This window comes from Apostichopus japonicus, chromosome 8 (genome assembly GCF_037975245.1).
Source record: "Apostichopus japonicus isolate 1M-3 chromosome 8, ASM3797524v1, whole genome shotgun sequence".
NCBI classification, from domain to species: domain Eukaryota; kingdom Metazoa; phylum Echinodermata; class Holothuroidea; order Aspidochirotida; family Stichopodidae; genus Apostichopus; species Apostichopus japonicus.
This window is the reverse complement of record NC_092568.1, coordinates 35,415,526-35,442,846: the sequence shown is the minus strand read 5'-3', so window position 1 is coordinate 35,442,846 and position 27,321 is coordinate 35,415,526. Positions and strand designations below refer to the sequence as shown.

General features: G+C 38.3%; 1 protein-coding gene across 1 annotated transcript; it reads left to right on the top strand.

The window, feature by feature from the left end:
- Positions 1-16,697: 16,697 nt before the first annotated feature.
- Positions 16,698-25,285, top strand: LOC139971776 (CDK-activating kinase assembly factor MAT1-like). Its single transcript, XM_071978510.1, has 8 exons — positions 16,698-16,928; positions 18,626-18,778; positions 20,374-20,447; positions 20,955-21,058; positions 21,688-21,828; positions 22,985-23,068; positions 23,283-23,410; positions 25,084-25,285. The coding sequence occupies exons 1-8, from the start codon at positions 16,840-16,842 to the stop codon at positions 25,223-25,225; spliced, it is 915 nt and encodes a 304-aa protein (XP_071834611.1). The 5' UTR covers positions 16,698-16,839; the 3' UTR covers positions 25,226-25,285.
- The last annotated feature ends 2,036 nt before the right edge of the window (positions 25,286-27,321 follow it).

Sequence of the window (27,321 nt, the reverse complement as noted above, 5' to 3'; positions counted from 1 at the left end):
GCTTTAAACGTATAATTTTCAACCCCCCCCCCACCCCTCTCCTTAAACGATAATTGATTGAATTAATCATCATTACGTTCGTGAGAATAGCATATGAGAGAATAAAGCCTGTGAGATGCAAATAAACACATCAGACTATTAACAGCGCTAGATCTGACATCTCACCGAGGTAAAATCAAGAACACATGGAGGGCGACCTCACTCACTATCTCTATCTTTCAAGATAATAACATGTATCGAAAAACTTTTTAAAAACACATCCAACAATAATTGATATGTACACAAAGTTTCCAATTTATCTATGTATCTCTGTTTACCGATAAGATGGCGTTGGTTCCCTCGATGGGTGGAACAAGGTTGTCAGGTGTTGCTACAAGGGGAAAACATGGAGGAAATATGCCAAAAGGTGTCATTACAACAACCTTGTTTAAAAACACTCATCTTCTGTTCATCACCTCCTCTCAGGTCGAATGTAACGTTCATGAATGGGTTACCTTGCCAATAGCTGTTGAACTGGCCGTGACTCTTTTTGATTGGCTGTCAAAGGTGACATCGCTGGCTTTCTATGGTTAAAGGTGGTACATCGTCCCTTCTTTAGTGTGGCTACATCGGAGTTGTATAGACCAGGGGCGCAAAATTCATTTTTTACTGTGGGTGGGGCGGGGAGTGAACTTCACCTACTCCCTTAGATAAATTTTGCTATATTTTGCAACTTTTTGAAACAATGTTGAGGAATTTTCGACTCTTCAGGTTCGGTACCGCACATATATGTTACATATTTATATACGGGATGGTATGAGATATTTTAATATTCTGTCTGCTAGTGGGGGACTGGGAGGGGTGAGAGGTATACATGGTTCCGCACCTGCAAAAGACTTTATACATGGGACCTATTTAGTTGAATTTGGTTCGCCATAAACATCCTTGAGTCTCTCTATACGAATTGTTTGTAATAAGGTCCTACACTTTAATCATGAAACTGATTATATGCATTATCTGTCAAGTCTTCTCTGTTACAGAGGACAGTTACAAAGAAAGAGAATGAGGAAGGGGGGGGGGAAGTGTACATTTTAGGATACTAAGCAGAGAGATAAGGAGACATGGGACAGGGGACGAGGACAGTCACATCGGTGCTGTCAAGCTGTCAATACTCATATAATTTTCGTAAGCTGGATGTTCCACAAAACACAAATCAAAGCTACACCACTAACAACAGAATAGCCAATAATATAAATATAGCCAATAATATATATATATATATATATATATATATAAATTATAACGAATTATATATATATATATATATATATGTATATATATATATATATATATATATATATATATATATATACAAATAAAAAAAATAAAAATATATAAACACATAATTCCTTACAGAACGATATTAACTTTACAGGTCTAATCACAACTTAATTACCTACCTACCCACTTAATTTAATGTCTCTCCCACAAAGACTCTTACTCCTAAAATAGTTTGTGCAATCCATCACGTCTTACACACACTACATGTAAGAGACATTTTATGTCATTTTTAAGAGCAATTATATTTTTACAGTTAGATATAAAGTTTTTATGTTTGCCCCCTTCCCACGTTATCATTCTGACCTGTATTCGATCAACTATATAGACTTGTTCAAGTCTGTCAAAATTCACTAAAAATGTCCTTCTGATTTGATTATTCTTTATGTAACATTGTAGATATCATTATATATTTGCATTGTTGCTTGGAATAGACGTACAGTTAGCATGAGAAAAACCGGGAAGACTGAAGACAGGGCTCAGACTCCGGGTAATGGGGGCGATCGGGGAAGTCACTTGAGGTCATGGGTAATTTCACAGTAATTATTTTTATGTAGGTGTGCGGCCGCCACATGCTGTCGGAAATTTCCGACACCACTGCACATCTGTTTTTCCTCCCCATCCCTCCCCTGTCCCTCCCCTCCCCACCCCTACTCCTCCCCTCCCCTGCTCCTCCCCTCCCCGGCTCCTCCCCTCCCCTGCTCCTCCCCTACCCTGCTCCTCCCTACCAAGCCTCTCCCCAAATTTCAAATGGTATCGGGGTTACCAAATAAGTAATATTAAAAAATCTAGAAATTCATAAAAAAAAATTTGCGGTACGTTTCCCAGACTGATTCAGTTCATTGCATCCAGGGGTTGGAATTTTAAAAGGGGGAATTCCCCCCCCCCCATTCTCGCTGGAACTTTAAACAGATTGAGTAAGCCTGGGTGACTGGTGGTACCAAGTTAGGCGAACTTGTCCCAGCCAAGTTAGAAACTTCTACATGACAGCACTTGGTGGTAATTCAAACTGACGAATTCAGCCAATAAAACAAGGATTTGTGGTTCGATATCTCAATCGCATTCTCGGCCGCTATAATCTCTCTCTCTATATATGTAGAAAGCAGTATTAAAATACGGTACAGTATGCTTATCATTTTTGTAGGTGGAGATATTTTGTCTCATATTTAATATGGCGCCTCTGCAGCGCAATAACCATCAATTTAGACACCAAATGGTTTTCAAAGTTGTTATTATCTAATAAATTTCCGTGATATTCGAATAATTTAAAGTTTTGTGGAGTAACCTCACAATAAATTCAAGTGATTGTTAATAAATATATGTTTATTTATTCTTATATCTTAAACAGAATACACAGTGTTTAATATCTCTGAGCCTATATAGCCTGCGTTAGATGTAAACAGTTTCTGTTGCGTTTCATCTGAAGTATCGCAGATCTGCGGATGTTTAGAGACCCCGAAATGAAGTTAAGATTGACCGGGGGAAGGCCGGGGTCACACAACTGGGTCAGTGGCGGAGCTAGGGGTATTGGTCAGGTGGGGCGAGGATGGTCTGTAGGGGCGCTTTCGACACTATCTATGCGGAGCGCCACCACAGGTTGGCGCGGAGCGTACAGAAATTTTTTGAGTAAAGATGCTCCCTAGATCGCCGGAAATGACCCTTCCCGGGCCTTGCTAATTTGTTACAAATGTCAATAGGTAGATGAGAGCGCAATAAAAAAGTCAATAATCGCGAATAAGTAAAAAGTGGTAAAAAGCTGAAAAGGGCGCCAGCAGTCAATTTGAGTCCGTCAGGGGGGCATCCGCCCCCCCCGACTGAATGGACGCTCCGCCAATGAACGGGGGTGTTAAAATTGCAGTGAAGTCAATGATAGTACTCTGGGCTTGATTTCCCCTCTCCTACCCCTCCCAGGTTTCGGGTGACCTGGTTGATAACATATACCACTAAGACATTATCAAACAGTTATTTTGATTATGTATGCACATCCGCCCGTATAATATGTTTCCACTGTGACGTCAGAGAGACATAGAGAGAGAAACACGGAAAATGTCAATCGAATATAATGTTACCGGAACTGTATTATATACGAAATCATAATAATTTCAACTTTCAATGGTGAAAAACAAACACCATAGAACATTGGTCTGACTACAACGTCACCCCCCCCCCCCCCATGGCGCATTAAACTGATACAATTGTATTACATAGTACACGCTGTTTACTAGATGTATTTACAACCTTGGTTTATAGTTTCTGTGTCATGCTCGCACCCACCCACGTTATATTCAAACATACTTGAATATCCCTCCCTCAATATTTAAATAAAAGATCAATGTTGAATATTCATGAGTCGTGAGTTCGAAATTATTTGGAGACCTTGTAAGGATTTACCTATTTACAATTATTGCCATCCTCAATTTCGTGGTGTGATTTTGGTGGACTATACAGGTTATGGGTTCAGAGTTTCTCTTCCCCTTCTTTGGGATTGGTATCGCCCGATAATGACTAATTCAACCCATCATGCAACGTTAAAAAGGAGTGGCCGTCAACAAGAAGCTAATATATGATTTCCTATTCAGAGTTGGATCCAGGATTTTGAAAGGGGGCATGGATGGGAGGTGACTCTGTGGTCTTTGTAGCCAAATCTCGTATTGTTTTTTCTAAGGAATAGTCAGGTTACAAATTGTGTCTATATGTGATCAGATTTCACACGGTTGTGCTAATAACTACTTACTCAATTGTTGTGTGAGCTTGAAAGCTGGGGGGGGGGGGTGTACACGCCAACTCCCCGTATCTGCGCCTGTTATTTGCATGAAATATTGAAACGACATACCGCATGATTTCTTGATACCAAAGAAACCCCCCCCCCCCCCGCCCTCTCAAGTAAAAAAAAAGCACTTTCAGATAATAGCGTTAACTACGCATTAATCGAACCAACAGATTTAAAAAAAAAAATGTCTTAATAAAAACGTGACTGTATACCTAAGTTGAAGTCAGAACGACCGTAAAAAACGATTTGGGGTAAGTTTAGTGATATTCTACGGCTGGCTGATCAAGAGAGCGGTTAAGTACTCGTCTAAGCTCGAGATATCGTAATTGTCACAAAGATTACAAATGTATTCTGTCTTAGCGGTTAAGTGCCCCATAGAGATTTCAGTTACGAGAACCTGCTGTCTACAATCCTAAAAATATTCTTTGACGACTGAAGTTGAATGACAAAAGTCATGTAAATATTTTTAAAATATTGCTTTCAAATTTTTAATCCATATCAGACAGCAACAATAAATTGGTTTGAAATAAAAAAAAAAAGTTGAGCAGATGAACCTGGCGAATGTTAAGCTCAACCGGAGAAAAGCGACTGAAAGAGCTAACTGTATTTATGCATAAACGGCGTCTCCTAGTTACGGAGATCTAGCGTTCGTATTAAATCAAAACTTGATTACAGCTCAAACTGACGTTTGATTATTGGAGAATATGCATTATGATGAAGGTCTATATGTATGTGACACGTATACTAATTTAAGCTCGACGACTTTTGGGCTCAGTTTAGCATGAACGTAAACTTGTGTTCGTCGGTATTGGGTATGTTAACGAAGAATAATTTGATAAATTCAATTAATTTTTGTTAAATTTACAGATTCTACTATAAAGACAATCCCTATTTAATACAAGTAGGCTAACGTTTTTATGATAGCTGTTGTTGAACAAATTAGCAATTAAACGTCAGCGTCTCATTATTCAAAGCGACTGATAAAAAACCTATAGTTTAGGACAGCTGGGACAGTAAATTAGATCAACGCGAGCTGAGAAGTATAACGCAAAATGGAAACACATGTGACTTTTATTGCCTCAGGTAACATTCTTTTTTACAATGTTATGCTGGTTTACTACCACAAATGATGTTCATATGTATCTATCGCGTATAAGGAAGGATGTGTTTAGTGTCCTTATAGAAATTATCGAACAATGGCACTAAACATTAAAAGTTACTCCTGGTTAGAGCACCCAACGCCATCATTCATTGTTCTTTAAGAAAGTATTTCAAAAGTAGGCTTCACGTTACGTTTCTTACTGGCACACCCCCCCCCCCTCCTCCCTCACGACAGCAAAGAAACTTGCTGAATGGAGTGCCACTTCCCTTCAAGTAACGGCTTGATAATTTTTTTTTTTTGTAAATGACAGGATTTGTTTCTATTCCCTAGATCACTGTTTTAAACAGAATCTGATTCCACCCAGTTTAAGTGATTCATTGACTCTTTTCAAGTGGACGGTTGACTATATATAGTTTTGTCTTAAACGCACAGGAAACAATACAACTTGAATTTATCAGATTTTCATGTGTCATCGAGGTTTTGGAAAAGTTTGTGCCACATGCTGATATAATAGATATGGCGCTGAACTTTAATATTATTTTAGATGTATTTTATAAAGGAGAGGGATGCAATTGGGTCATTGTAGCTGACGCCTTTGTAAAGGGTCTGGGGGTTCACCACAGGAATTATTATTTGTATCATGTAGGGAGTCCTCCCCCGAAAAAGAAGAAGAAATGTAGACGTCAAATGATACATTCTGAGGCATCTTTAGATCTATAGAAGTAGCTCTAAATGCAAGGTTTGTCTAATAAATACTTCATGTGAGATCGAATGGGGGGGGGGGATGTATTCTTCCCCTGGAGGATGCAAAAATCCCACGACTGAACCATTCCCCCAGCCCCAGACTGAAGATCGGATGTGGGGGGGGGAGGTATGCTCCCAGTCCCCCTTTTCTCACGTCACTGCCGAAGTGCATTCTTAATGGCCTGAAATATTTTGTTACTTTACTGTATAGTGGTAATAGTACGATATGACGTTCACACGCCTTTGTTACTAGCAGAAAGAAAAGTTTATGACTGGCAGAAAATTATGATCTGATCCTGGTCTCTCAGACTATAAGAACAGCTGCATGATCTCCAAGCTGTGCAACGATGTAGTCTTCATGTGTTCGAGCATAAAGAAAGCTTCCAGCGGGGGAGTTTGTAGAAGATAAATTTATCACAGGGCAAACAAATAGAACTTTAGCATGGAACTGTCGTAGACATTTAAGATGAATTATGGTCCTAGAGGAGAGCGAGGGCACCCTCTCGTTCATTGAACTTGCATGACGTAATCAATTACGTGCAAAAATAAGGCCAAACTTAATAAACATACAATAAACAAAACCAATAAAGAAAGAAAGAATCTTTCGAGTTTACTTTGAAAACTTTCACTGGTATCTCACAATCCTGGTTCATTGAGCTCTGGTGAATATGATGAAGAAGAAGAAAATATGAAAGTTAGCAGCGGAGAGAGGGATGGAGAATACCAGGCGAAGTTTGTTTGCTTAGTGGTGAACTTCAAGGGTCACTGATGCAACCGACCGTTAGTGATTTTGGAGGGGACGAAAATCATTTTCTCGTTATGGGAGTCTTTGTTTGGATGACGAACCAATATTCAAGAGAAGCCCCGCCTCCCGGGCACCAGTTCGGACGGCTGCAATCCATAAAGCTTCACAAATTCTCCGCGACTCCCACAACGGGGACGTCACCGGCGATGATTTACGTTACCGTTATGGTCCATTTCGCCAACTTTGATTTTGATTCTATACAAACGTTTTCTTGTATTGACCAGAGTTGACTGGTTATCGTAAATCTGAAGCTTTATGACCACACTTAAATATTGTTTGAAATACTGTCAAGTGCAGAGGGCATAAAAAAAAAAAAAAGAAGTGACCGAGGGGTTGTTACGGTATGCACACTGTTGTCAAACAGCACGGCGTGTGCTTTGGCCTACATTTCAAATATTTAGGTTAAAAGAGAGAATTATATTTAAAAATATATATAATAATGATTATATATTTATATATATAATAGCTTTTAAAGTCATTTAGTTCGGATTAGCCCATTTATATTTTCAATTTATTTATGTCATAAAAAGGAATTTTCTGTCCAGAAATATTCCCTTTAAAATTATGCTAAATAATCTGGAAAATTTCCTCTTTTTTTGTGTTTTCCACTTTTTCTGCATTCTTTGAAATCAAACCAGAAAGTTTACGCTTATAACCTACACTGCTATTGAAATTAAACTTCGAACAGCAAAACAAATTATCAAAAAAGAAAAGAAAAAAAAGATCACCGAAAAAATTTACATTGCGGATATCGTCTGAAAAGAAGGTTACCGTTGTATGATTCTTGCTTAAAGTTAAAATAATCTCGGAGGGTGGTATTGATGAGTGGTCGGTTAAAATATGCCAAGTCAACATTACGGAATGGCCCACGATTGTGTTATAATCAAACAGTGGTTCACAATGTTTAACTTTCCAGTAACACTTGAATCTACACATTACATACTGATTTGACAATAGAAGAATAACAAAGCGGCTAGTACTTGATCTGGTTGGTTTCGTATTTTACCATGGTAACGAAAGGGGTATAACATAATCCCATTTCTCTATCATGACAAACAAACACTATAGATAGACCAGCATGGGATGTGGTCAGGAAGTCCTTCGTAAGGGGGGTCGGTTGGTGGTGTCGTATAGGGAAGGGGAGGGGGTACCGACATATTCTGTATTGTGGGGGCGGGTATTGGCCGTTATTATTGCGTTACTAAGTCAACTTGATATACATAATTTGGTGTATAATTTTAGGACTACCACTCATAGGCAAAGCCTAAGCTAGGAGATGAACTAGGGTGTTTAGTTTTCACACGCTCCTTTTAACTCTTACACAAATCTTTAACAAGATTTAGGGAAATAGTTCAATATAACCTTTATAGGTTATGTTCCACTGTAATCGTCACGTCCGGTCGGTTTCTTAGATCCCCTACTCACCCCCACTCATAGACCGAAACATTCCCAATCACTGGGTCCTTTTCACACCCCCCCCCCTCTACCACACACCGAAACATTCCCAAGCAAACTAACAACATTGATATACTAGCAAGTTTAGGACAGTGGAAGAAATGTAAAACTTTCAAATGTGAGAAAATGACATCCCATTACTTAGTTGTATTTTTTTAAGGTTTTAAGTAATCCAATCAAAAAAGCAGCATTGTGTTTTGACTATTTTTCATGTGTAACATAACAGTTTATTACTCTTATAGCGCTCTTCCAAATTAAAATGAATAAATTTCGATATTTCATATCTCAACGACACAGCAACTGCAGAATTTGGACCAATCTGCTTCACTTTTTCGAGGTTCTATATATCAGTTGTGCTGCCACCCCCCCCCCCCCCTTCGAATTCGTCTCCTCCATGTCTCAAACATGTGACGCCGGGGTACCTAGAATTCGTTACACATTTTTCAACTTAGCTGGAAGAAAACATTGGAAAATTGCAAAATAAAATTCCAATTCCAAAATTCCAAATTCCTATGGAAATTTAATCCCGTTTTCCACGTTCAAAACACGGAAGTAAATATCCATGATCAAACAGTGTAGGCCTAAAATGTGTTCTTTATCGTTATGATAAAGTTTTTTCCAGTTTCACCAGTGATATGATTACAAGAATTCTATAGGTATTAAATATCGGTATGATAGAAATGCCATTTTGTGAATCAATGTTATTAGTGTCACACGGATCTGACACCTTTTTACTTTTATACTAAGACCGCTGTTATCATTAATTAGGACATGTTGAGATCTTCAACATATTTTAATCGCACCATATTGCATTTAAAAATATTGCGTATAAATATTTGAAGCACATCAAGCTCGATGATGTCGTAGTTAGACTTGCCCAAGTCTTCTGCGGTGAAGTAACATTAAACCCATGTGGATATCTTCGAATTGGAATAAGATATTTCTTAGCTGTCCGGGGACCTCCTTCATCACAAGAATCTCTATCACCAAGACCAATGATGATGATTTCTTGGTTTCGTCTCCTTTGATTATTTGTTTTCGCCTCTTCTTTATATGAGAGAGGTTTTGAGGCAATTGGCATGCCTTTTTTTGCACCCACTAATATTTTCGAAAACCACTCGGAAAAAGCCCGTATCGACCTCTTTGTAGACGTATCTCTTTATTTATGTTTTATTTATTTATTTATTTATTTATTTATTTATGATGATGATGATGATGATGATGATGATGATGATGATGATGATGATGATGATGATGATGATGATGATGATGATGATGATGATGATGATGATGATGATGATGATGATGATGATGATGATGATGATGATGATGATGATGATGATGATGATGATGATGATGATGATGATGATGATGATGATGATGATTATGATGATTATGATGATGATGATGATGATGATGATGATGATGATGATGATGATGATGATGATGATGATGATGATGATGATGATGATGATGATGATGATGATGATGATGATGATTATGATGATTATGATGATTATGATGATTATTGTGATTATGATGATTATGATTATGATTATGATTAAGATTATTATTATGATTATTTTTATTATTATTATTAATTGTTTTCAGAAATCATATCTGGGGAATAAAAAACGCCCTATACACTACCGTGATGACGCCCTCATCAGCTAAGGCATTCGTGTGACATTTTTAAGAGGCCATTTATATAAAGGACATATAGAACAAAGAGGAGATTTCTTGAATCAAATGTCAATTTTTACATACAGTATTTAGATATTCATTGTGTATGATCGAATGTGTAAAACAGCAGCGGCCTGTATAGGAAAACCTAACTAGGTGGGAATATTTATAGCCAAGTCAATATGGTGGATAAAAATAATGCTTAACAACTGCATTTGTACTTTTGATAGCATCTCGTGCACGGTACCTTACTACTGATAGCTTGGCGGTGGGGAGGGGAGGGGGCGCCCAGATTCATGAGAACATACATTTGCTACCGTCGTCCAAAAAAAATCGGGAGTGGGCGAACACCCGCTCTCTTTCAACCTGCCCCCTCCCCCACCCCACCCCCCACATGCTCACACGATTGATTAAATGATTAAAGTGTAAACCGTCCTAAATCTAATTTATAGGCTAAATATGTCTCAGAAAGAACCATTTCACGTCTGAAACGTTACGTTTTCTGGGGAAGGACTCCTATACCCCCTGCATGGGAGTCAGCTCCAACGACTCCACGGTTATACCCACCTCCAAGTTGTAAAATCCTGGATACGCCCCTGATAAACGTGAACTTTGCAAATTAAACAAAGCTATATACAATTTTATGAAACTGTTTTCTTCGATATACAAACAAGTTACATTGAAATAGAAGAATATAAATGGTTAATACTTCGCTAATTATACCACTATAAATAAATGAAATAATGGTTAATACTAATATCTGACAACTAAATTGAGGGTTTTCCAATCATAATGGCAGTTTACAACGCCTGATGAAAGTTACACAACACTATAACCTGGTGGCAAATTATAGTTGTGATATCGCTACCAGTTCTCAACCTGTTAATTTAAAAGATACACTTTATTTTCTGCATGCATGATTTACATCGTAAAATATACACCCATCATAAAATCGATTCATCGTGAGAAATTAGAGTTGATGAGCTCATTTTCCTCTTCCCTAGGCCTACAAGAATTTTCTTTAATCAAAGCAACTCTGCCGATATCGCTGAACCCCATCAAACAAAATCAAAGCGTTACTTTCAGATACACACACACACACTTACACACACATATATATATAGTTGATCGTTTCATTGCAGTACTGTCGCTTTACAAACATTTATATCCTAACCCAAAATACATCCTACTTAAAAAGTTTGTTATTAGTTAAGGCTCCCCCGCTATAATTATTTGCGCTCATCGTCGGCGTCGAGAATTAATTTTGATATTTGCAGCAAAACCTAAACACTGCGCAATAGTTAACAGGCACGAGCATTAATGTTTTCAGCGGGTAATTCAAGTCGCTTCCATTTAAGTTAACAACCGCCTGACACCAACCATACGTTTAATGGCTGTCAAAGTGAAACATAGCTTAGGCCTCCGTGGGCGACAGAAGACAACAAGGCGTTCATTTAACCAATCTCTGAGGAATAAACGGCAACTTTAAAGCTTGATTTATTACTGTTTATATCTTGAATTACTTCTTCCACTTAACGCAACCCAAATTTGAAACATTAAATTTGTTTAAAAAAAAAAGACACAAGAAGAAACCCATACCTTTCCCTCGCCGTACGATGTCTGTACCTCATCAAGTTGAATAGGGTCATCCAAAAATTCTGAGATTTTTCCCCCCCTCTCTTATTCTGAGGTAGCTTTAAAGGAAAGAATAAGGTAAATTATGGCTGCCATTATGTCGCCAAATTGCAGACAATATTTTCATTCTATTGATCCCACAGTTACACTGTCCATAAATCATACGCATAATAGAGGGCACAGGTCTTTTTAGAAAGTGTATAAAAAAAAACTGGTAATAAACAAACACGAGAGAATAGACAGTGAGAAAAGAGAAAGTGAGAGGTGAGAGAGAGATAAAGAAAAAAAGAAAGTAAAAGTAATGATACTATGAACAGTAAATATATTTCATTTTAAAGCGTTAACTCTCCAGGTATCTGCGATTTGTTTCATCGCCTTTAAGTTGAAGTGAAATTGTCGTACAAATTACCAAGTATACTCTAAAATCTCCCGCAGTTAAACTTTACGGTCGTAAATATGGAACTCTCTTCTTGGGAAGATGCTTTTTTGGCTCTTTAGCGAGGAGCTCGTATGTTTGTCATTAAATCAGATGTAGTTAGGCGAGAAAGGTTCATGAAAACCAGATGTATTTACTGAAACTTCATCGACTCTCTCTCTCCACCTCTCTCTGTCTCTTTCTCTCTTTAAGATGAAGTCCCCAAATAACTGCCGCGCAAAAGAAACACGTTTGTTGATTAATACGCCTTTCAGGATTGTGGTTACAAATATAAGGTACTAACTATATAAAGCCTACACCATCTGACTGCTTGCCAAACTTTAATAAAGTGGAAAATTGGTCTGTTTATCGTTTTGTTTCAGGTAAACAATATTCTATTGGTTAAATATCTTAAAAGCTTCTTGGTAAAACATAGCATGAGTAGAAACAGGCAGGTATACAGTCTTGGAAAGGCAGAAGACAAAATTGAGTCTTTAGACAGGAGAGGAAACGCGCGAGTATATATATATATATATATATATATATATATATATATATATATAAATTCAAAAATTCATTCAATGTAGGTATTTCAATATTTTTTTTGTTGCTAAAAATGTTCTGCTTCAAGTGGAAAAAAATAATATATATATTAAACTTATATATGAAAACTTTCATCAAATCTGTGGGACACAAACATTTCTGTATTGGATTAAACAATCAATCGACTTAGTAATTACGAGCAAGTCGTCGAGAAATTATTATTCAAAAATCAATAGACAAAAATTATTATTGGACACAAAAAAAATATTAAATTATTAATTAGGCCCTATTATTAGACAAAAATCATTATTAGACAAAAATTATTAAATTATTAGACAAAAATTATCTTTATTCAGCCAAGTAAAGATCTCTAAAATATATTATTTGACTGGGATGCATGCTACTTGTTTGGTTACAGTGATACAAAGTTACAAACCAACACAAAATACAGCTTTAACGAGGAATTATTTGAAAGAAACGATTATCATAGGCTGTAGATTGATGTTCCTTCGCCCTCTCTCTCCCCTTTAACATATCCCATCCACCTTCATTCTTGTATCAACATCTTAAACAACTCTTTCCTTACCTCACCCCACCCCTCCCCAAAAAGCAAAAGTAATCTATGCGATGGTGATGGCGCGCGCATATGTATGTGTATACTGTATGCGAATAATTTATATGACACATGCTTGTAAAAGCTATAACTCAAACCTGTCATCTTTGTTAAATGTCATACTTGGCAGATACTGTAGCTCCCCTTGGAGAGTACAATAAACCCATGCAAATTAGTTACTGAGGTAACTTCTTTTTTTTTGAGGTCAACACAGGTCAAAGTCTTTGTATGAACCAAACCATATAGATAAAGATCCACCTTACTGTGCACAATTAAAGCCTATTGGGTTGATTCAGGTCGTAGGTCATTTAAGGTCAACAGATGTAAATATGAAAACCCTGTAACACAAAATACCTGCAACAGTAAAGCTTGGAGGAACTTTATAGTGGAGATGTAGATCCACATGCTTCGGCGGAACACATACTAAACATTAGAACGATACAGACAACATTAGCATGGAAAGCAATTTTAAAGGTGAAGGTGTGGTGTAGCGGTTTAGAGCGTCTGCGTCACAATCAGTAGGGTCTGTACCTGAGTTGCTGATTTGCAGTCTTGTTTAGCGGAGTCTTTCGTGGATTTGGTATTTCTGGTTTGCGCATTGCGGGTTTAGTTCTGTTCTTTCAATGGTTTGAAACAACTAATTCACCAGCTGGCTGCAGTGATGATGAATTAGATGTCTGCATCTTCCTCGGTATTTGAGAACTTTTAGTGCACGGTCAGATGCCGAGGTACACTCAGGCTCGTCCGTCGGATCATGGGGACGTTAAATGACGGACCCGGGATCATAAATGGGGTAGATGACAATTACACATCGTTACTCTCTGAACACTCTTCGAAAAGATAAACCAGTGTTTTTCCACAACCATCACAAAGATAAGACTTCAAATGAGCTACTGTTGACTTCCCTAATTCTTGGAAATGACTTATGTTAACTTTAGTATATATACGAACTCCGTGGAAGGTTATTTAAGGTCATCAGTGATCAAACTCTTAAAACCTTATAAATACGATGACTTCAACAGCAATGTTTAGATCAACTTCGTTCATGGTCTACATGAGTGCAAGTATCTCGCTTTAGTAGCACTAAAACCTTGACAATCATGTCTGCAGTCTTCTATTAAATATTTGCATATTAAGTTTGACAAAGAATCAGTAAATCCGTTGGCTTTCTGGCTGGTGAAAACTCAAACTGAAATTGTCGGCTCCAAAAGTGTCTGTATGAACAAAGATATAAACAGCATCATTAGTTGTGTTGTAGACAAATGGTTTTCAGCTTGTAGATATCTTTTTCTGAGGGGTACTATTCAGAGATATGTGAAGGCCCTATACCAAGGTTTCCTAACTTTATCCCCCCACGAACCCCCCGTGGATGTCAGAGTTGTCCACGAACCCCCAGGCTTTCCGAGACACGATCTGAGTCAGTATTATACTATAATACGCATAACAGTGCTTCTTAGCAGATCAAGTTCATAGTGTTATATTGTAATATAAAACCAGAGATGAACACTGGCGGATCCAAGGGGGGGGGGGCCAACGGGGGCCAACGGGGGCCATGGCCCCCCAAAGGTGAGCCAAAAAGTGTTTCCGAACATCCGCTGAATCATATGATTGGAAATTAAAAAAATCGAGAGGAATAGCAGTGGTAGACTAATCTAAACCTTTACGTTTTCTGGTTTAAAATTAAATGTATGAGCATGAGGATTTACAGTTTATCACCATTTTGCAGTTACAGGCTGGTTGTAAGAAATTTATAACCTATGAAAAATAATTTTTTTTGAGAAAGATGATCCCAACTTTGTTTGATAAATATTTTAGAAAATTACACCTGGGAAACATTTTTTTAGAAGTAAATTAACATCACCATTGTACACTTTTGTCGCACCAAATTGCATCTGAGGCAGCGGCGTAACGCCTATGGGCTCGGACGGGGCAAACCCAGGGGCCCCCGACCAAAGGGGGCCCCCGCTGCACTGATGTACAGAAATTAGAAGAGGGGTACCCTTTTTTTTTTGAAACGGCACGTTTTCGTTGGAAAAGAAACTATAAACGAGATAATGGACATATTTTTCTGTGTGACCTTAGTACCTACTCAAAGCTGTTATCGGCTGTGGTCCTATTTATTACACTTCCAGTCACAGTGGCGACCGCAGAAAGATCATTCTCCAAGTTGAAGCTAAGCAAGACTTACCTACGTTCAACCATTTCTCAAGATCGGCTGGATTCGCTGGCTATCCTTTCCATCGAGAGCGAGGAGGCATGATCACTTGATATAGATGGACTAATCGATATGTTTGCTGACAAGAAGGCCAGGCTCAGTAAATTCAAGCTCTAGCCTTTCCAAGTCCTCGGGAACTTGGATACCATTTGTCCACAGGAGTTACGCCACGGGTGGAAATATACATGTTGATGTTAATTGGACATTGGTCATTTGGTCTTATTGTCCTTTCAATCTTTTAACGTATTCTAGCTTTGCAACACATTTTCTCATGTTCCCAGTATGACAGACAAGGCGGACCAAAAATGTGTCTATGAACGCAGATTTTCCCCAAAATCTCAGTTGATAAAATCACCACGAAATGTTCGATATACGGCTTAGATTGCACCAGAGAGCTTGTAGAACCCCAGAGCTTCCAGGGCCCTAAGGCGGGCCCTGGACCCACGCCTTTGGGAGTTCGCGCTCCGCGCTCGTGATGTGCGCTCCGCGCACATCGGTTGATTCTCCGCAGCAGTCAGGGGGGCCCTTCCTTCCCTGGACCCAGGGGCACCCAGACTCATCGTTACGCTGCTGATCTGAGGGCATTCAGCAATAGAAAAATTTCCACCCCCTCCCCTTAGACCCCTCCCCCATATCACTCTAACGCCACTTTGGCCCCTCCCAAACAGAGGCCCTGGATCCGCCAGTGGAGATGAACAAATATTTCTTTGGAAACTTCAAGATCAGATCACGAATTGTATCACGCATCGATCAACCATCACACACGAATGCTCCTGTTTTTCCTCTAAGAGGCATTTGGTCCTCGGAGCCGTCTTGGAGAGGGCCAACCTCATGTTGGGGCCGACGTCAAGACGTGCCCGCAGCTTTGTTTTCATGACGACCAACTTTTGTACATTTATTAATATATGATATATCAGATTTTAGTTCAGCAAAACTTACTTTAGTTTTGACTTTCAGAAACGTCTCACGAACCCCCTGGGATGGACTCACGCATCCCCTGAGGGTTCATGCACCCCAGTTAGGGAACCCCTGCCCTATACTATATGATATGCATGGTAAACTCAGCAACGCACCTCCAAAGCAGTTTTAATGAGTTGCCAGCCTTTGCTCGGTATCAAGTATAAAATCCGTATCTTATTCTGACACAAATACATAACTTACAAAAGGAAAACAAAAAAATCACTGAGTGCAAAAAATTCGTAATGAAACATCAAGGAATGCGATGTCGTCAAAAGCACATTCAAGGCTGATGTCGCTCTTTTCGAATTGAATCCAGAGCCGCAAACTCTCTCTAAATACGGCTCTGATTGAATCTAATGGTCTCATTCACGTGACGATCACCTGACATTTTCTGTCATTGCGAATTTTTTCTCACCGGCGCTTTCAATACTCTGTGGCAGTATTCTACTTTGTACAGTAGCTCTTGCACAGTCATCGGTGTACCGCGTATACATAAATTCGTTGAACAGTACATCTGTAACCTCTATTCTAACCCAGCTTCTCTGTTTACTGTTCAGTAGGAACGTGTGCTGTTTTTGCAAAATGGAAGAAAAGGGTTGTCCAAGATGCAAAACCACGAAGTATAGGAACCCTAGTTTGAAGCTACTTGTGAATGTATGCGGCCACTCACTGTAGGTTTGAACCTTATTGTGCTTGCCTGTAGGCTGTAGGCTGTGAAGTGTAATAGTAATACTAGTTTAGGCTAAACTCCAACCTAAGGCTAGGCCTAGGTCTTGGTTAGCAAGAACTCAAGTTATTGAACTCAGGTCTTGGTCTGTCTTAAGCCTAAGGTAACCATGAAGGTTAGCTTGGCAATTACATTTGTAACTACAAAGGACGAGTTATGTGAAGACGTGATTGGTGGCCAGGCAAAAGCTGTATTGCATTAGCTGGAAGACTATAGGCTACCAACTATTATGATGATAAATGGAACACAATGCTGAAAGTAGTTAGGAGAGGTAAATAGAAAAAACTTCTTGCAGAGTATTAGAATTTTAAATTTGGATTAAATTATTATATTCTGATAAGGTCGATTCTCTTTTTCATAATAAATTTCAAACCAATCTTTCTGGCGACTAAAGCTGATTGCATAGGCATACTTATATTGCTCAAAGTGCCTGCAAGTGCATCTGTAACATTATGTTAAGCCAAATCTATACTCTCATAGTACTTTGTATTGCAAAGATATGAATTTTTTAATTTGGTGATATTTTGTGATACATGTGGCAACAGTAGGCTGAATGATGTCATTAGGGCAAAGGTGATCTCCAACGTTTCTACCGAGGGCGCTGTGATATCAGTCCTAATGCGCATGGTCTATACTGGTTACATGAATGATCTCCAAAAATGTTGTATCTCAGTCTAAATATGTTTCAAAAGATCTTATCTTCAATAACTACAAATGAAATTATATATATTACTAGTGATTCACTAGGAATCACAGGTGTAAGTCAGTTTATTTCAAAGACTACAGTGCAATGTTTAATGATGCTCAAATCTTGACTCCAGTTTAGTTAACATGATGGAGAATATGTCAAAGAAGCTTTCTGATTGGTTGATAATCAGACGTGTGTAACGTTAATACCATACCAGCGGTTGGCAACATTTGGTTTCTAAAATTGTACCACTGAAGAACTGGGAGTGGTAAAAGCCATATATTTTAGCTCAAATATGTCACACTATGTGTGAATTAGAAAATATGCTGGTAGTTTACCTAGAAGTGTCTATCAGAGTTTCTTCAAAGAAATTTTCAGAGACTGCAGCAAGCTTGTCAAGTTTCGCAGAACTAGATAGGACTGATACGACCATGCCCTCTGCATTTAAGGTCAGGCTGTTTGTCTAATTTTGTAATATTTCAAACATTTATCAACAGAAAGAAATTTTATTATCAATAATATTTTTTCATGAATAGAGAGCATTGACAGCTCTATTTCAGCTTTCAAATAATCAGGTTTCAACAATAAATCTAAGAGAAGATGGACTATGTAAAGCACATTGGCCATCCTACTCACTGATTCCAACTCCTGCTCCGAGCTTCATTGCTGTCTCCATTCCTGAGACGGATATTATATGAAATTGACTCCAGCAACATTCAAAACACTAGCCTAATATTACTGTAGCAAAACTGTGTGTTGATTATTATGTAATTAAGTAATATTTATGGAATTCATAACGACAGTAATTATAATTTAATATGATTAGATTAATTTCTCAGCATTATAGGAAGTACTCTCGTTTTTGCAGTAACTTCATGTGTTTTTATGGTATGTGACTATGTAAAAGTGCATTGCATATCTTTAACCTTTGCATATTTTCTGTTTTCATGCAGATGTGAAAATTGCGTAGAACTACTCTTTGGGCGTGGTTCTGGAGCCTGTCCACAATGCAATACAGCCCTCAGGAGAACACAATTTCGTCTGCAGCTCTTTGAGAATCCAACTGTCGAACGTGAAGTAGATATTCGTCGTAGAATCATGAAAGAGTAAGTATAGGCTTCTGTAGGTCTACAGTAGTTCAGTGCAGCTATTACAAGTATGTATTGTATGTATGTATTTTAGATCCTTCTGCAAGCAGGAACTCGCGAAGAAGTCTCTTTGGCTTATCAAAGCTGCAAGCTGACCGAAGTCAGTCTCTTACATTCATATTTAACGTCCATGATTATGAATTGTCAATTGTCAACAACTCTGTAACTGGACGACATACATTAATCTTGTAGTGACTCGAACTCAGGACCTTATGATTGAAAGGCACCGGCGTTAACCACTGAGCTAACACTCCCTATTCAACAAGTCTTGGAAAACTGACCGTGTTTATCTAGCTATACGGTCAAACTCCTACTGCAAAGGCCATTTGTTGGATTTCATCGCTAAAATTATACAAATAATAAAGACTTAATACCCTTTCCATGATCATATGCAATCAGTTTCACTGAAAGAAAAAAATGTATTTTGGGGTATAAATGGTATGGTAGAAAGTTTCCTTCTTGTCCAAAAAGTACAGAGGTTGCCGGCCTCATTGTCTTTTAAGATATCAACAATTTTAGCACCAAATTTTCTTTCCCTAATTGCAATGTGGAGTAGTCTTGATTTAACAACATCTTGGAGCAAGGGTGGAATTAACATTTGCAGAACCAGGCTGTGTTCAAGTGGTCTTTGGTTCACAGGATTTTTGTTGTAATCAAGGGCCGTTTGGTAATTTTCTAATCATTTGAAGTGCCGAACAGGGAGAGGTTATCCGTGACTTGCTTTGTTGATATTTTTGCTGTTTTTGTTTACTCTGGAAGGAGGTTGTGTTTGACACCGACTGATGTTGCTACCAAGAATTCCCAAAAATAAGTACCGCGTTCATTTTCTCACAAATGGGGTTTGTTTTCTACAAGGAGAGCCATTCAGACTCTGATCTCAGCTCATTTTCAATCTTCATCTGGGATAGAAACTTTTTAAAGCTACTTTACCTTGAGTGTAGACTATAATAAATAATATTACTATTTCTAGTAAACAATGCATTTTGTGTTGATTAATAAATTTGGCTAGGAGTTGGTGAAAGGGGTTGGGGTGGGGTGGGCAGAGAGAATGGATAGGGTGGTTGATGGAAAACACCTGCAAGCTTGTTTCGGTGATGACCTAACGTAAATGCCTCTTTCGCTACCCTAGGGAGCGTACACTCACATGATCACCATCGGGTACCTACTCCAAAAAGTTGAATTCATCCAGGAAGGTATACTGCAGTTACAGTATATCTCAAAGGGCAAACACAAACCCACACTTTATTTATCGACTGCAAGCCAATTAAATGTCAAAATAACATTCAAATGTATGGGCTGGTGTAAATTTCAGTTACACAACTGCCGTAAGTTAAATTAATTCAAATACCATACACAAAACTCTAAAACCAAAATGCATTCCCAATTTACCAATCAAACCAATTTACATTCACTGGAAAATTTATTATTGACTCTTTAATTCTAATTATCTGTTACTTTTGTTTATAGCATTTATGAGCATTATCTGGTGGATGATGCTTGACGTTAATTTTGCTCAAAAACTTTTTATTCGGAATAATCTTGTTTCTTGATAGCTTCAACAAACAAGAAGAAGACTTTGAAACACTCGATGACTTCAATGATTATCTGGAGATGGTGGAATCTATAAGTAAGTACTGTTCTTGTCATTCTAGGAAGCCAGTCATTCATGCTCAAAATTGATTCATTTTAAAGCAAAGAGAAGTTTGTGCAATGAAATGAAATATCATGTCTCTGTAGCATCTATACATCAAAATGGTTAAATATTTCTTAATGCAATAGGCTGAAAGGTTGTGTGGGTAAGGGGGGGTGGGGCAGTGGATGGGGGATGTGTGGAACAGGGGACTGAAGGGAAACAGAAGAAGGTAGAATTAAGATTCTTTTCAGGACTTAATACCCATCGGAAGGTACATCTTGCATGCTGTAATTTCCTGATGCATGAGTAATAAATGCAATTTCCCGATAAGAAAAGTACTCAGCTCCACATCCATATTGGGAAGTTATGTAAATGTTGTCCAAATATTTACCAGATGTACCTGTCTACGGGGGATGATAAATTGATCACTCCTATCAGGCAACTAACAAAGTTTTGTGAAATCCGGTGCTTATATTTTTTGTTCACATATTTCCCGTGCAGTTTTTAATCTTTCGAATGGAATCGATGTGGAAGCCACAAAGAAGAAAGTGGAATCCTATAAGAGAGATAACAAGGATCTAATACAAAGAAATAAACTCAGACAGGTGAGAGAGATATTTATTGAGCTTGAGAAGAAAAGACAAGGTCGAGCTGTTGCAGTACATTACTATTTACCGTTTTATCCCTCGGGCAAAAATAAAACTTAAAAAAGTTTGGTTTAACTACTTCTCTTTATCATGACCTCAAAGAGCTTACAAGCATAATGAAATACATCCTTTCCAAGTTTTCCTTGTCCGTGTGTGCGTGCGTGTGTTGGAGGAGGGGTGTGTGCACTTGTTTTGAATTCTGACTGAGGGCTCCCACAAAGGAATTCCAAGTCCCTAGAGGTCAGTTCAAAAGAATCAACATGTCCTCAGAAGAATTCTATTCTTCAGGGGTATCGGTTAGGGTACGTGGATTGGAATAACGGAAAAACAATGGGGTCCTCAGTCTGTAAGTAAAACAGAGCTGTGTGTGTGTGCAGGGGGGGGGGGGGGTGTGACAGCTGGTTATAGTTATAGCTGGTGAGAAAACTTCACAATCGTCTTGCGTTCATTTGGTTGGAAGGCTTGTTTTACTCTATGTCACTTTACATACTCTACAAGTTAAGATTTAAGTGTTTGAGTGATGCATTTATTAGTGAATTATGAAATCTTGTAATTTTGATTTTTTTTTGTGTGTTTTTTTTTGGCAGAGCAAGGATATACTTTTCATCAATAGCATACTGAGGGAAGAGAGGAACGAAGATGAGGAGAGGAGAACAGAACTTTTGTTCTTAGAGAAAAAGATTGAGAATGAGAAGATCCGGAATAAGGAATCTTTGTTAGATGAACTGGTAAAGATTCTGTCACTTTGAAACCCATTTCAATATCTTTGTTAGATGAACTGGTAAAGGTGCCGTCACTTTGAAAACAACCATAAAAACGTGTGGAAGGGTCGGTGTACAATGAATCGCTTACGTGATCAAAGTTTCGTAATAATTCAGAGATATATATATATGAAATCTTGCTTATCGTAGAATACGGCCAGTACTAAGGTATCGGGAAGTACACAACCCACCATGTATCTTTGCATTTGTGCATCAGCTTTGACCATTTTGTATAAGACTTCTGCTAGGTTATACCAGCTATTAAGTGTAATAAGTTAAAAAAATGTGTTTATAAAATTAGCTGGTTAATGATGGATGTTTAGTCATGATTATCAGGGGATTGTTTTGGTCTTTGGGTGGAAGAAATTACTTGATGCAGTGAATGGATAATTTGGAGAGAAAAATGAAAGACCAGAAATGATAAAGAGAAGCAAGAATAATGGATAGAATAGTCAATAGTGAAGTCTATGCCCTTGTTAACTCTTAATATCTTTTGTAAAATGTGTAAAAGTAAGTTGGCCTGACATTTCGATCCTAGCAGGATCTTCTTCAGAGGCTAAATGACAAGAAACAGTAACAGAAGGGACAAAAACACGCACAGAATACAGACAGGTTAATGAGCACGGTGAACACAATGAGATACATGTACGGGGATTAGTAGACAAGGGATGGAGAGTAGAAAGCTTTTGTACAAGTCAAACACTTTGTCCATTTCCCATAGGTAATATAACTGAAGTGCAAGTGTTGAATTACTCTTATGTTATGATAGAAAGTAAAGATTATGAGTAGTCCTCTGAAGAAAATAATAATTTTCCTACACCGCACTAAACAATCAGTTAAAGGTGGTTTGGATTGATTTTCGGAAGTGACTTAATATTAGCCATACTGTTACTATATTGCACCCAGCCCCTTTCCCCCCATTACCCCTACCCCTGCCTCCCCCTAACCTCACACAACAAGGAAGTAAAAGAGGAGGTTCCAAGTTTCGTAAACAGCGTGCATGAAGTACGAGGTAATGTTTCCACAAATGTTTCCATAAACTGACATGTCTCAAAATGTTGCTTCGGTCAATGCCAGTATGTTGCATAATGTAAGGTTTCATCTTGTTGTTTTTCGATTCCAGATGGCGTCGGACGCACCAGCCGATGAAGTGATCGCTAGCCATCAGTCAAATGATGTTAGAATTACTATAGGAAAGGTTAAAGTGGTAAGTCATCTTCGACTAAGGCAAATCATATTTATGTAAACTGTGTAAGAAGTGTAAAGTGAGAAAGAAAATGTAGATAGTAGTAATAGGGGTTCAGTCTGTATGAGATATGTCAAGGCAATAAATGGATGAATTTCTACATTGGTTACATTTTCGCTCACTTGCCGATTCACAGTGTCAGTCTATGATCTCGTCGTAATTTCTTCCTCTGTAGGGTTCCAGCTTCGGTGAGACGTTCCTTCCAGCTCCACAGGTGCAAGAGCTCACTTACGAGTACATCTGCCGGGAGATAAATACTTTTGGACCCGGTGCTCCAATGTTAGAAGATCTTGATTCGAAAGGGTGAGCTAGACAAGTCTTCTCGGCCCATAGTCTCGTCCGTACGAGTTTCAGCAGCTGATATTGCTTGATTACTGAAAATTATGCAAGACCCCTGCACTCTCTAAAGTCAAGCCTTTTGTCACTCAATTAACTAGTGTTTTAATTTTCTATAAAGGATATGAATATTTTTGGGGGGGGGGCTACCCCAAAGTGGTGCTGTTAGCTGGTAATTAGCCATGATCGCGCCTGCCGAGAGGTTTCTGATATGCAAATTACTTGACTGGACTTAGCTGCATCTGCTGTGAAAGTTATTTCAGACTCGGAGGATAAATGTTAATACCCTCGCTGAGGAGATGCAATGTTACAAACCCAACCGTTCACTGGTAGGGATTATGTTGATTTGACATAGAAATGACCTTTCCTTCCCTAGTTTCTAATACCATATGATATTCAGTTAACATATAACTAGCATATATATACATGCTGAATAATTGGGTTTTATGGTGAGCGTGTGGTTTCAGTATGTGGCTTATTTGTCACAGGGAAGGTGTGGTATCCTTGGGAAAGTGTGCTGTCAAGGTGAGGGTGCGGTGTTTCTGCAAGATTGTGGTGTCATGGGGAAGGTGTGGTGTCATTAAATGGCTTAGATGTCACAGGGAAGGTGTGGTATCCTTAGGAAGGTGCAATGTCATAGTGAGGGTGCGGTGTTTCTGCAAGATTGTGGTGTCATGGGGAAGGTGTGGTGTCATGGTGAATGTGTGTTGTCATGTTGAAGGTGTGATGGCAAAGATGTGACATGGCTACATATAGAAATATTTTCAGAGAGTGATGGATGTTTTAAATGTTGTCTACAGCTCACAGGTGTGTATGAGCAGGTCAGCACCCTTATAAGATGAGCAACATGACTGTAGTAATGAAATACTGATTAAGAAGTGCATCTCCCTCTCCCATCATAATTTCATAGACTCAGGGGGTAGGAGCCGGGGGGCACTGGGGGCACGTGCCCCTCACTTTTTTCCAAAATAGCAAATGTGCCTTATTGGCAAATAAATTGTGCCATTTGATGAAGAACTCATTTGGATAACTTAAGCCTTTGTTAATTTTAATATTTTATTTAATTTATTCCTGTGAACCATAATAATATTGATAGCATACTAACACATCATATATACTTAACCTGATATGGCCGGTGTGTATCGGTTTATAGCATAATGAGTGGTGGTTGTGGAATGAGAAAGTGCCCCTCTGATGTTTTGCCCCCCCCACTTTTTGGAAGCTGCCTACACCCCCCCCCCCCCCCCCCCCGGCATGATAGACTACAAAGTGTTTGGTTTCTAAATAGAGATTAATTGATTGTTTCAATCTCTCTACATAATCTCCATGCTGTCTCTCTATTTTTGCATGTAGTTTATAATGCAATATGAAAACTTTATTTTCAATTCTGGAAATTGTGTTTCTCCTAGGCATGAAATTGAAATTCAACGATATTTCAGTGTTTCCCCGAGATGTTTCATATTTACTGTTCTGAAAATTGCAGGGAAGTTCCAATTCATTTGGAATGTGGCAATATAACCAGAATCTCTTTGATGAAAACTGTAGATTTTACAATACTTTACGAGAAAATCTTTAAAGTGAAAATACCTTTTCTATATGATTTCCCCCAAAATTCTTCAATATCTTTTTTGTTGTTGTAGATTTACTCAACATGTGAGACCATCTTCACCTCAAAGTATGGCTGGTGGATTTACACATGTCATGGCATGTCATCGGGCCCTTCAAGAGGCGTTGTCAGGATTATTTTTCTTCCCCCATCGGCCACAAGTGGAACACAGATAACCCCCCTCCTCCTTTATTAAGCCTGCCATGAACGGAAGCGATCATGATGTTACACTGGAAGAAATTTATAGAGCGAGTATGGACTGTGGAGAATAGGATGGAGGATGTGTATAGAAAAAAGATAGTTTAACTGTCTTAAACAGTACTAGGGCTGAATAAAAGACAGCACTTGCATTGATTGAGAGAGTTATGTAGATATACAGCCAAATGTGAAGTACTTATCAGAAACCGAGGCAATCGCAGCTGCCGAGACAGATACGATATTTGTAAATAAATCTCATGTAAATCATTTTGTATTGGCATTAAAAACAAAGCTTCTGCTTTGAATCACAAAGTAGACACCTTTTATATTGGTAGCCTCCACTTTTGCTGGACAATAGGTAGATTTATTATCTAATAGCTGTAAGCCAGGTGCATGCTTTATGAGAGGGTGGACAGACCTTATATTGGTAAATATCTAATAGCTGTAAGCCGGGTGCATGCTTTATGAGAGGGTGGACGGACCTTATATCAGTAAATATCTAATAGCTGTTAGCCGGGTGCATGCTTTATGAGAGGGTAAACAGACCTTATATCAGTAAATATGTAATAGCTGTAAGCCGGGTGCATGCTTTTTGAGAGGGTGGACAGACCTTATATTGGTAAATATCTAATAACTGTAAGCTAAGTGCATGCTTTATGAGAGGGTGGACAGACCTTATATTGGTAAATATCTAAAAGCTGTAAGCAGGTTGCATGCAAATATCTCAAAGAAAACCTTTGCTTTCGGCAGATGGTAGACTTGTTTCTATCGGAAACCTAGGAGCATTCTTGATTAGAAGCTAGACATTTGTATTACAGGTATTAGTAAACAATGTCTAATACTTGATAAGATGGTGTGTTAGATGTCATATTGGTCAAAGCTCATGGCTTAGAAGTTAGACAGGGTTTATGTTGGTAACCTAACGGTTGCCTCCCCTGCCCCTTTTTGTGGAGCCTTTATGATTCATTCAATATATTATGAAAATGAGAATACATTGTTCTTTATCCCATATTTTACTGAGCTCCCTACTTGACTCAAAGCCCCAGGACTGTAGTTCGCCCTCTCTTCCCCCACCCCCCCCCCTTCAGCTGGATGCTGTCTCCTTGTTAGGGCTGGATGAAAAGTAAACAATCAAATACTGGTAAAAAAAGTGCATGCTTTATAAGTAGCTAGGCAGACCTAATACTGGTAAATAAATTATATGGTTTGATTGAAATGTAGACAAATTTCAAATTGATCAAGTAATCTCATTCTTATAGAATGTAAATATATGTATTGGTAGTCAAAACCTCATACTTTGACATCAAAGAGGATTGGAAGACATATATAATATGGGTAAACCAACCCACAGGCAGTAATGGTGGTATACAAATGGTAGAAGGATTTCAAATCCCTAAATTTTGTCAACTATGCTGATACTTGTAAATTAAACTTGTACTTGAAAGTTTAGACATATTCTGATATAAGTTAAAAACACATGTGTTTAGTGATGGATGAAAATAGATATAATGTATTGGTAAAAGTCATGTTTGACAGAACAATACTTAACGTACAAAGTTATTTGTAAAATAAAAAATATATCATTTTTTGATACTTTTGGGGTAGATCAAGAGCATGGGTATCACTTAGAAGTGTCATAAAACCATTTAGATATGAAGCGACGATTTAACAGCTGCCACAATGTCTGAGATGGTCCTTTCTCACTCATCTGATGCATATTGTGGTACACAGTCTAGGAGACCCAAAGAATACGTTGGGCATACTCGGTATCTTTAGTAAAGCATTCATGATGATATAACAGATGTTTTCTGTGCAGAAAAGCGGATGTCCATTGAAAAAGACATAGCCTTTGCTTTGGGAAAGGGCTTTCTTTCAATATTCATTGGTATATAAATTTTTTTTGTTTTGTTTTTGGAATGTCCTTAAGTTTCAAGTATATCACCCCACCCATCCTCGCTGCCTCCCTCCATTTGTATATTGCCTTTGCTTCCCATGGGATGCAATTGACCCTCCTGTTGCAACCCTATCCCAGGGGTGGGGCCAGGGGAGGTGGAGGCTGAAAGAGAGATACATT